This window comes from Vitis riparia, chromosome 16 (genome assembly GCF_004353265.1).
Source record: "Vitis riparia cultivar Riparia Gloire de Montpellier isolate 1030 chromosome 16, EGFV_Vit.rip_1.0, whole genome shotgun sequence".
NCBI classification, from domain to species: domain Eukaryota; kingdom Viridiplantae; phylum Streptophyta; class Magnoliopsida; order Vitales; family Vitaceae; genus Vitis; species Vitis riparia.
Genome location: NC_048446.1, coordinates 22,227,810 through 22,240,106, shown reverse-complemented (window position 1 = coordinate 22,240,106; position 12,297 = coordinate 22,227,810). Strand labels below are relative to the sequence as shown.

General features: G+C 31.9%; 1 protein-coding gene across 1 annotated transcript; it reads left to right on the top strand.

The window, feature by feature from the left end:
• The first annotated feature begins 7,268 nt into the window (after positions 1 to 7,268).
• LOC117933605 (pentatricopeptide repeat-containing protein At3g49170, chloroplastic-like) lies at positions 7,269 to 10,239 on the top strand. Its single transcript, XM_034855059.1, has one exon. It carries the CDS (start codon positions 7,269 to 7,271, stop codon positions 9,843 to 9,845), a length of 2,577 nt encoding a protein of 858 aa, XP_034710950.1. The 3' UTR covers positions 9,846 to 10,239.
• The last annotated feature ends 2,058 nt before the right edge of the window (positions 10,240 to 12,297 follow it).

Here is a 12,297-nt window from a genome sequence, read left to right as displayed (position 1 = left end):
TTACATCTAAAAAGAAAGAAAATAATTGTGATATAGTAACTAAATAAATAAATATATAGTTCTAATATACTAAATATATTAATAACTTTTAACATTCCCCACAAACTCATGATGTGGTTGTAAAAAGCATTGAGAGTTTGCAAATCAAAAATCAAAAATGCAAAAGTGGATGTGATTTGGTAGACAACTTAGCAATCATACTGTTGAGAAATCCCTTAGCAATCAATCGAGTTTTGTACCGTTTAATCGAAGTACCAAATACCAATATCTACATGAAAACTATTTGTGTCATTGTGGAAATGATCAATGCGAACAAGTTCAAACATAGAGACATTATGAAACTCAATAGGAATAGAAAATGTATATGCTCAAAAAAGAATAAGTAGCATGAGATATAAAACAAAAACTACCAAGAAAAAGAAGACACAAAATTAAACTATCAAGGAAAGAGAGATAGAAGTCAACATAAAACTTATTAAAGAATGAGGGATCAAAGAATAAAGACGGAAGAAGACACAAATGTTAGGAAGTGTCCCAAATTCCTAATTAGTATAGATTCCTTTTTTGTAAAGAATATTATATAGAATATTTCTAGGTTGATATATTATTGTAATATTAGACTTTCTTATAGAATAAGGAAGGTTGTTGGAAATATCTCTATAAATATTCTAGGTCATGAGGGGAAAAAGTTATGAGATGGAGATGGACCTGTAGAGACTATACGAGGTGGATAGAGATGTGAGGAAGAATGGGAGGTACCCGGTGGAGCGAGAGGGCTCGTAGTAAGATATGGATACAAAGAGTGGGGAAACATGGGATGTTTCGGGAACCCAATAGTTGTATCTTGTTCTGTCCTCTATAATATTCTCTATTGTATAGTGGAATCATTATCTCTCATCTGTAGACGTAGGAATGGTTGTCCGAACCACATTAAAACCCCATGTACCATATGTGTGATTGTTTTATCTTTGTGTTCTTTAAACTAACATTGTTGGCATCAAAGCTTTCACTGGCACAACAACTGTTATCAGAGCCTAGGGTTAGGTTTGAGTGGGAGCAATGGCAGAGGAAGCAGGAAAGGCGTCTGGAATAGAAAAGTTTAATGGCACAGACTTTGCATATTGAAGGATGCAAATTGAAGATTATCTCTATGGGAGGAAATTGCATCTGCCTCTTTTGGGGACAAAACCTGAGAGTATGAAGGCTGAGGAATGGGCGCTTCTTGACAGACAGGTTCTAGGAGTTATTAGGTTAACTATATCTAGGTCTGTTGCACACAATGTTGTAAAGGGGAAGACCACAGCAGATCTGATGAAGGCTTTGTCCGGTATGAATGAAAAGCCGTCGGCAAACAATAAGGTGCATCTGATGAAGAAATTGTTCAATTTGAAGATGACAAAGAATGCAATGTGGACTCCTTGTCCTAACACATATCTCAATATTATTTCATATTGTAATATGTCAAGACTCCTTAATCATTTTTTTCAAAGAGACAAGACATAAGGTCTTTCAATCTGGCACTCTTGTCTTTAATGAAGGGACCTTCTCAAAGGTAAAACCATTAAGTGGTGAAAATTTGAGATACAAAATGACATTGTTTTTGCCATCCAAATTTGGGAAATAGAAAATGAAAGGGGGAAAAATTTAGCATAGGAAGTAGTCCAAAAAAGAAACAAGGAGAATATAAATTAGCACAAAATGGAGAAATGGGCTAGAAAATATAAAAAAGAAATGAATAAACTTAAAAGATTGTGTTGTTCCATCGTATCCTACACTATACAAAATAAAAAATACTAGGTTTTTTTTCACTCTAGTTCTAAGATCATTGTTAGTTCTTGTTGAAGAGATCTTCTAGGCTAGCTTGCATTTGTTCTCATTGGATTCATGTAGGTGAAAAGATTAGGCAACATGGCTAAATTGTCTCCTACCTTCCTATTCTAACATTTGTACCACAAGTTTCATAGTAGGACGATTCACTAGATACCATTGAATACACCAAAGTCCCACAATTGTTAATTTCTTTGCTATTTTAGCATCTTCATCTTCCTCAACCCAAATCTACAACTCTTCTCCTTTATTCAAATGATTTTAGATCCATTTTGGAAAGTATACTTGGCTAGTGTTTATCACTGTCACATCAACATTTTTTTTTCTCCTACAATTTCAAGCAACAACATTCCAAAACTATAAACATCTAACTTTTAGGAAACATTCTCCAAATTTCTAGATAATACTTCCGGTGCAATATAACCCACAATCCCTCTAGTTGCATTCATAAAAACAGCAATTTCCCCTTAGAATATAATTTTTCTGGGCCAAAATTGGATATCTTTGGATTGAAGTTATAATCCACTAAAATATGATGAGACTTGATATCAAAATGGATGCTTCTGTGATCACAACCTTGGTGGAAATACTCAATACCTTTGGTCATGCCTAGAGCAATATCTTAAAGTTTCTCCTAACCAAGTGAGCATTTTTTAATAGTTGTTGAAAATATAAAATTCTCTAAAGATCCATTAGGTAAGAACTCATAAACAAGGGCACGACAAAATCCATCAGCACAAAAATCAACTAAGCAAACAATATTAATATGGTGGATTTTGTTCATTTCTCTCGTTTCATTAATGAATTCTTCCCCATTTCCCTTGAAATTGTTGAAGGATCTTGACAACAACAAGAACTTCATCAAAAAAACTTTGCTTTAAATACAGTTCCATAACATGCTTCACCCAATTTGTCCTTAAATTGATTCATAATCCTCTTAATATCAACATAATAATATCTTGAAGGCTTGAGAGTAATGCATTCTTCCAAAAAAATTTCAATCTCTATTTGATTGAAAGTTAATAAATTATTTTTATATATTTTTCCAAACTCATTTCACTTATTTTAACTTTTTAAATAAGATTAAATAATTTGAAAATACATAAACTTTTAACTAAATTTAATTATATTTATTTTATATTTTTTCATAATATAATCAAACATGAGATAATTATTCTTTTTACCATTTTTTTTCCTTTAATACTTTCCCGAACCAAACATAGCATTAGTGGACTATAAACTAGGAAAGATGGAATCTATAACACCTCATAATTCCTCACCCTGGGTCTAACATTCATGGGTTAGGTCACACATCAATTTTTTCCCGCTCGGAGAAGGTGCCAAAGTGCATTCACTGAATACATCTGCTTTTCTTTTCTCTTTTTTCATATTGGTGCCTTGGCATTCAGACAAGGAAAAAACAGGATAAGAGAACAGCTAGCAGCTTCTCCTCACAAAATATCCCAAGTCATGGTTACTTTTCTCAGCTTAATTATTGCTGAAGAGACTAAGTGAATGATTTCCTTGTTGAAAGATGTGGATGAAGCCAATCCAAGAAAAATGTAATGATCAAAAAGTGGTAATCAACACCTGAATGTGCCGCACTTGAGCTAGGGTACCAACATTATCTCACCATATAATAAGAGGAAATTAAGAGGATAGAATATATAAATTGTTCAGAAGCATTCCAATCCAGTATAATTCAGATATAGTATTGCCATAAATCAATACTTAGCCTCTAAGCTCCAACTAGGGATTGTTACTTTGCAGCCCCAAGTGAGAAGATATAAGAAGAGTAGAGTCCATCCCAATAGATAGATAACTATAGGATATCTTTAGGAAGAAGTGAATCTCATGTGCTTTTAAGATAACAAAGAATTAATATACTAATTCCATTTGTTCTAGATTATAAATTGTGGATTGTTGTTTCTTCTTCCTAAGAGTCTTGGACGAACTTATATAGGTATATTTCAAATTCATAAATAATAGCTAACAAGTCATGACTATGAAGAACTTGCAAAAACCACTACAAGGTAAAAGGGAAACAATGATACTTTTCTAACATCTCCTATTTGATTGATGTCACCAATAGGATGCAAACATGTTCAACCAACTCCATTAGGAATTCTCTTTTTAGCTAGTTAGCTTCAAAGTAAAATCCTGCTTTGAGTTTGCCTTTAAAAGACAACCTGTGTTCTTTGGGATAAACACCCATTTTTAGAGTAAAAAGCATAGTTGTGAACCACACGAGAGATAGTGCTTTAAAAGCTTTTCTATGATTTCCTCATTAACTAAAGTTAAAAAACAGTCCTCTATATGTTTGATAGTTTTATGGTCTTCCCATTAATTAATTTTGGCCTTCCCCTTAATTCTTTTGAAAACAATAAGTCCCATTTTTCATGAAAAATAAGAAATCATTCATTACAGAATTAGTCAAGTTTTATATGAATTTGATTAAGAGCTTGTCGATAGAAATTACCTTACAAGGTTTAATGTTTCTAATTAAGACCTTCCTAGACATATCCTTCTCATAAATTTTGTGGAGAAATTTCAAAGCCAATTTTTCCAGGGAAAATAAGAAACCGTGTAACCATCGATCAAGCTTTCCCATGTACCCTCCTTTCAATTCTTGTAGGATATGTCAAATACCCCACAATGCTTAATGTTTCTATATTGATGTACACCTTCCTAAAAGTCCTTCTCAATCATTCTTTTGAAACCAATAGCACTCATCTTCTCATGGAAAACAAAAGACAATGGTTTCAATGCCTGTTTTTCCATGGAAAATAAGAAATTACCGAAGGAATGAGTCAAGCTTTTCTACCCTTTTTCTATTTTAGTTACATACATCAACTATCCTACAATGTTTATTGTTTTTTTGTTGATACCTTCCTAAAAGGTTATTCTAAATAATTCTTTTGAAAATAGTACCACTTATCTTCTCACGAAAAAAAAATTATTGGTTATCAATCCCCATCATGTCTAGTTTTCTAGTCAGCACATTCTAGACATTATTCCTACCCCATTAATTTTGTGGAAAATTTTCTCCTGCCTAGTTTTCCATGGAAAAAAAAACTCACAAAAGGAATCAGTCAAGATTTTCTACCCTTGTTTCTATCCTTATTAAATACATGAACCACCCCATAATACTCAAATGTTTCTATTTTGACACCTTCCCAACCAGTTCCATTTCTCATGGAAAACAAGAAGTCATTGGTTATGATTCCCATGGTAGGAAACAACCAAAGAAACTACTCAACCAGTTACATCAACGATCCCACAGCATTTTAATTTTTCTATGTTGACACCTTCCTGAGCCCTTCCTATTATTCTTATGAAAACATTAACACCATTTTCCATTGAAAACAAGAATCATCAAAGTCAAAGGATTTGAAGATTTTTCTCAAGGGCTAGTTAGAAGAAATTGTCCCACGATGCCTAATGTTTCTAATTGACACCTTAAATATTATTCCTTCCCTAGTGTTTCATGGAAAAAGTCCATGCATGTTCTCAATGGAAACTGAGAAACTATACATTGCCATTTAGTTGCCCTTCCCTTATAAAATCTCTTGCAATCAAAATCACCCACTTTTTTGTGAAAATAGTGAAATTGAAGCTTTTTTGGAAAGTTTTTTCGAAAATAATTCTAAAAAATTGTTCTTTAATATTTTATAAAACAAAAATCTATCAGAAATTTGAAATTTTCTTTTCCTAGTTAGAATATTGTTTAAAAGTAACTTTTATTTGTAACATTTTATTTTTAATTATTATTTATATTTGTGTAGTTATTTTTTAAAACAATTCTCAAAAAATAAATGAAAAGAAGTGAAATCAATTGAAAACAACCAAAAAATGTTTTCAAAAAATACCTTACTTTTTATTTTTAAAAATGAGAAATTTTTCCTATTTTCTTATTAGTAAACATGTTTTTCTTTTAAAAAAAAATAAAAAAAAATTATTTTTAAAAACCGTTAACAAATATGACCCAAAGTTTTTCATACAATTTCTTAAGAGCTTGTTATTACAAACTATGTTTAATATTGTTTCTAATTGGCATGCATCTTCCTCAACATTGCTCCTTCCCATAAATTTTGTGGAAAAAATTCATTAATGGTTGTCTCTTCACCAAAAAATAACAAGAAAACATTTTTTGAGTGTGTCAAGTTTTTCTATCTTATTTTAATACTTGTAACTTAAAAATGTTAAAAAATTTAATTTTAAATATTATTATGACTCATCTTTCAATCGACTTTGTAAGCATTATGCTTCGTAATCTCTTTTTATCCAAAAAAAAAAATCCTAGTTAACCACATTTGCTACTCACAATGTTATATATTTCTAAATTTGAAAATTGACACCTCTTAAAGGTCTTTCTCGTTAATTCTTTTGAAAACAATTAAAATTAAGTCATTATAGGATATGATCTTACCTTTAGCAGTAATATAATCAATCCATTTCAGAAACATTGATTCTTAATACATAAAATCTAAATAATTTTATTTCAAGATTAAAACAAATAACTAAAACAGTTCTTGATTTATTAAGACTAGGCAAAAAGAAATGTAGTTTATCATGGGAAAGCAAGTGAGCAATAAACAAGAAAATGAAAATTCATAAGAAGGCAATCACATGATAATATAATATTAAGGCTATTTTGTCTAAAATTTTAAATCTGAATAATTACAATTTATGAAATTTAATTTTGTTAAAAATTGGATAAATTATGAGACAAAAATAATAACCTTATGTGATAAAATTATAGTTTCAATTTTGAAGTTTTTGGATTTATTTTAGATTAATTTCTTATTCAAATTAAATAATTTTTACATTTGATTCTTAAGTAACAATTCATAAAAATAAAAAATTTAAATTTTCTTAAGAAACATGAAAAAAATTTATTTCTTGATGACATATTTGCTAATTTATCATAAATTCATTTCTCATTCAAATAGTATAAAATATAGGTAATTTAATTCATTATTAAAATAAAAGTTATCCATAACTTTCAAAAAATAAATTTAATTTTATTATTATTTCTCAAAAACTATTTTTTATCAAATAATAATAATAATAATAATAATAATAACGAAACATGTTTTTGAATTTGAAAAACTAATTTTAAAAATATTCCCAAATCCACTCTTAATTTCTTATAAATTACCATAAATTTGAAATTTTAATTTTTATATTTGATAAAGACAATTTTTAAAAAAAACCCTTTTAACTTTTTTTATACCACAGCAAATAAATATGTTACCTCGAGGTTTAATATAGTAATTAATAGAAGATAATCGAAATAAAATTTTCCACCCCTGCCCAAATATTAATCCAACAATTACTCAAAAATCCTTTTTGTATGAAACTTCACGTAGAAAAATCCTTTATGAGCTTGAAGCGTTGAACAACTTCATTTCTCTCAAACTAGCCGTTAGGGGAAGACCATGATAACTCTCTCTCTTCCCTCTCCAGCCCAACCCCTCCTCCCACCTTCTTCCAAAACCCTAAACCCTTCCCGCCAAAACATTATCCCCTCCTCCCTCTCCCTCAAAAACCCCAACTTCGAGCCCCTCAAGAACCGTCTGATCCGCCAACTCGACGTGGGCCGCCTCCACCATGCATTCTCTACCCTTGATCTCATGACCCAGCAAAACGCCCCACCAGATCTCACCACCTACTCCATCCTCCTCAAGTCCTGCATCCGATTCCGCAACTTCCAACTCGGGAAACTCGTCCACCGGAAGCTAATGCAGTCTGGACTCGAGCTCGACTCGGTTGTGTTGAACACTCTGATCAGCTTGTACTCAAAATGTGGCGACACCGAAACCGCTAGGTTGATTTTTGAGGGAATGGGAAATAAGAGAGACTTGGTTTCATGGAGTGCGATGGTCTCATGTTTTGCGAATAACAGTATGGAGTTGCAAGCAATTTGGACATTTCTTGATATGCTTGAATTGGGGTTTTACCCGAATGAGTATTGCTTTGCGGCCGTGATTCGGGCTTGTTCAAACGCCAATTACGCCTGGGTTGGGGAGATAATTTATGGGTTTGTGGTGAAAACCGGGTACCTTGAGGCTGATGTCTGTGTTGGGTGCGAATTGATTGATATGTTTGTGAAGGGTAGTGGTGATTTGGGCTCAGCTTATAAGGTGTTTGACAAAATGCCTGAGAGAAATTTGGTTACTTGGACTTTAATGATAACTAGATTTGCGCAATTAGTTTGTGCAAGAGATGCAATTGATTTGTTTTTAGATATGGAATTGAGTGGTTATGTACCGGACCGTTTTACATATAGTAGTGTCCTTTCTGCTTGTACAGAATTAGGATTGTTAGCACTAGGAAAGCAATTGCATTCACGAGTAACACGTTTAGGATTGGCATTGGATGTTTGTGTTGGTTGTAGCTTGGTGGACATGTATGCAAAGTGTGCAGCAGATGGGTCAGTGGATGATTCGAGGAAGGTATTTGAGCGGATGCCTGAGCATAATGTTATGTCTTGGACTGCAATTATCACAGCGTATGTGCAAAGTGGAGAGTGTGATAAGGAAGCTATTGAACTTTTCTGCAAGATGATATCCGGTCATATACGGCCTAATCATTTCTCATTTTCAAGTGTTCTCAAGGCATGTGGAAACCTTTCTGATCCATATACAGGTGAGCAGGTGTACAGCTATGCAGTGAAACTGGGCATAGCATCAGTGAATTGTGTGGGGAATTCTCTTATTAACATGTATGCTAGGAGTGGAAGAATGGAAGATGCCCGAAAAGCTTTTGATATTCTTGTTGAGAAGAATTTGGTTTCTTACAATGCAATTGTTGATGGGTATGCCAAGAACTTGAAGTCTGAAGAAGCTTTTCTACTCTTTAACGAGATCGCAGATACTGGTATTGGTATCAGTGCTTTTACATTTGCTAGCTTGTTGAGTGGGGCTGCAAGTATAGGTGCAATGGGCAAAGGTGAGCAGATTCATGGTCGGTTATTGAAGGGAGGCTACAAGTCAAACCAATGCATTTGTAATGCTTTGATCTCTATGTATTCTAGGTGTGGTAACATTGAAGCTGCTTTTCAAGTTTTTAATGGGATGGAAGATCGGAATGTGATATCTTGGACTTCAATGATCACGGGTTTTGCAAAACATGGATTTGCAACCAGAGCTTTGGAAATGTTCCATAAAATGCTTGAGACAGGGACAAAGCCGAATGAGATCACCTATGTTGCCGTATTATCAGCTTGTAGCCATGTTGGTATGATCTCTGAGGGACAGAAACACTTCAATTCAATGTACAAAGAACATGGAATTGTCCCAAGAATGGAGCATTATGCATGTATGGTTGATTTACTAGGCCGGTCTGGACTTCTTGTAGAAGCCATGGAGTTCATTAACTCAATGCCCCTCATGGCTGATGCTCTGGTTTGGCGAACACTGCTTGGAGCCTGCCATGTTCATGGTAATACAGAGCTTGGAAGACATGCTGCAGAGATGATTCTTGAGCAGGAACCAGATGACCCAGCAGCATATATCTTACTGTCAAACTTGCATGCTTCAGCAGGTCAGTGGAAAGCCGTAGTGAAGATCAGAAAAAGTATGAAAGAGCGTAATTTGATCAAAGAAGCTGGCTGTAGTTGGATTGAGGTAGAAAATAGGGTGCACAGGTTCCATGTAGGGGAGACTTCCCACCCTCAAGCCTGGCAGATTTATCAAGAACTGGACCAACTGGCTTCCAAAATAAAGGAGATGGGTTACATCCCTGACACAGACTTTGTTCTTCACGACATAGACGAAGAACAAAAGGAGCAATTCTTGTTCCAACACAGTGAGAAAATAGCAGTGGCATTTGGGCTTATAAGCACAAGCCAGTCGAAACCCATCAGGATATTTAAGAATCTTCGCGTCTGTGGCGATTGCCATACTGCAATAAAGTACATTTCAATGGCAACAGGGAGAGAAATAGTAGTAAGGGACTCTAACCGGTTTCATCATATAAAGAATGGGGTGTGCTCTTGTAACGATTACTGGTGATAACCTACATGGAAATGATAATCTACATGGAACCGAGTACAGACGATGAAATCTACCGAACACAAGTTCTATGTTCAAGGCAGGGCCATTGCCTAAACGCCAGTCTCACGAACTTGTTGGCACTGGGAATGATTGAGTTGAACATTGACGAATCTGAAGAGGTTGCTTGGGGTACGGTAGATTCAATATGAAGGAATCTTCTTTCACAAACTCAGAAGCAATGCATGGATTGATTTCTTTCAAGCTTAAAGCTCAAAAGGGTTCTCTCAGATTCTATGAAAAGTCCCTTCAAAAAGGAGCCTCTCTGGTTGGATTTAGGCAAACTTGCTTTCAGCCCAGAGCCTAAGACATTTTTTATTGTTTTGATATCATATAAACAGAATAAAAGTGCTTACATATGAATGTAAGTGATCTGTATAGTTGATATCATATAAACAGAATAAAAGTGCTTACATATGAATGCAAGTGATCTGTGTAGTTGATATCTGCTGCATCCTTGTAAAAGTAGGATGTTTGCCTTCATCTGCAAAACCCTATTATGTATAATAAATTGAACCATTGTGGTTGATTTGGGAACATTTGTGATTGATTTGTTTTGGAATTATGTTGAAATCTATTTGAGAATCAAAATATTCTTAATCTGTTTTCTATATTTATATTTTTAAATATAATATTTTATTTTTAATTATTTTTCATATTTATATAATTATTTTTTAAAATAGTCTTTCAAAAGAACTTAAAATAACTAAATATTTTTAATAATAGAAAACTATTTTATGTTTTTTGGTTGTCTATCGTACTTTCTTATTTTTTTATTGAAGTTTTTAAAAACAACTATTAAAATAGAATCTAAATTTATTTTATTTTTTTTTATTTTAGAAAATAAAAAGTATTTTAAAAAATAGTTATCAAACACGATCCATTGTTTCAGCAACCAAAAAATATAAAAAATATTTATGTTCTTAAAAAATAGAGAATATGATCTTTTGTTTATAATATCTTTTAATTATTTTCACTTTTTTTAAAAAAACCATTTTAAAAAATAATTATACAAATACAAATAATGATTAAAAATAAAGTATTATATATAAAATTTATTTTTAAAACATATTTAAAAACACATAAAATAAATTAAAAACATTTTCAATTTCCATACAGACTTTTTTTTTTTTTTGTTACGAAATATCAAAATATTTTTCAAAACTATTTTTTAAAACACTTCCCAAATAAAAGCCTTATTATTTTGTAACTCTTTCCTATGAATAAAGCACTCATAATTTTTAGAACACAAAAAATTAAGAAAGGATTTTGATTATTTTTTTCAAAATAACATATATATTTTCATACAATATTTCTTAAAAACAGTTTTTAAATCTTCAAAATTATAACTAATGGAAGGGAACATACAGGAAATTGTGGGTGACTACATATATAATTTACTTTTGGTTTATCCACAAAAACATTTACTAAAATTTAATTACCCTAAGCCTATACAAAACCTTGAAATTTAAGGTCAATGAGACGTAATCTTCCTTCAATCTTCTCCCTTATTCCAAGTGAAAAAGTAAGGAAAATTCGTGGAAGACTCCATGTTGTTCTGCTCTTACTTACTTGTGGAGAATCCTTTTAGCCGTGGACTAAACGTATTTGTTACCTTAACTACTTAGTCACCATTTCCATAATTTCAAGGAAGGTGAATGACAAAATTCTTATTTGTATTCTCCTACCATTTTTATAATTTTTTTATTATTTGATCTTACAACGTAAATCATAATTTTTCATATGTAGAAATTACGAAGAAAAATAGTAAAATTATTCTATAATTTCTCATAGGTAAAAACCTTATAAAAAGAATGAAATATTTTATAATTTCTAAACTTTTTATGAAAAGAAACTACGAAGAAATGATTAATTTTATTTTATGTTTTAGCTTATTAAAAGATATCTAGAAAGGCTATGTTTGGTTCCTAAAAAACTTAAGGAAAATGTAAGGGAAAGAAAATAGAGAAAAAAAGTAGATGAAAAGAAAAAATGAAGGAAAATAAAAAATAGATTTGAACTCGATAAATTATTTTTATAAACTTCAGAAAAATTGGATTGGTTACCTTCGAAAAAACCTTGAACTACATCTAGTTCTAAAAAAAGTAATGGAAAAATAATTAATCCAAAAATATCATATCTTAATGCAATTTTGACACGTTAATGTATTTTGTAAATTATATACAATTAGCTACAACTCTCTTTATCAATTTATTAATAAGATAGACATTCTCAAAAACATTGAAATCGGGTTATTACTACAACATTTTCATGAAACACCAAAGATGGATTTATAATTAAAAACCATTCACTTGGTTGGAAAAAGCTTCAAGATATTGCTTTAGGTATTGCCAAAGGAATTGAATATCTTCACCAAGGTTGTGATCAAAGAATCCTCCATTTTCATATCAAA

Excerpts from the sequence above, each read along its gene's own strand:
- LOC117933605 (XM_034855059.1), top strand. The coding sequence starts at position 7,269 with ATGATAACTCTCTCTCTTCCCTCTCCAGCCCAACCCCTCCTCCCACCT.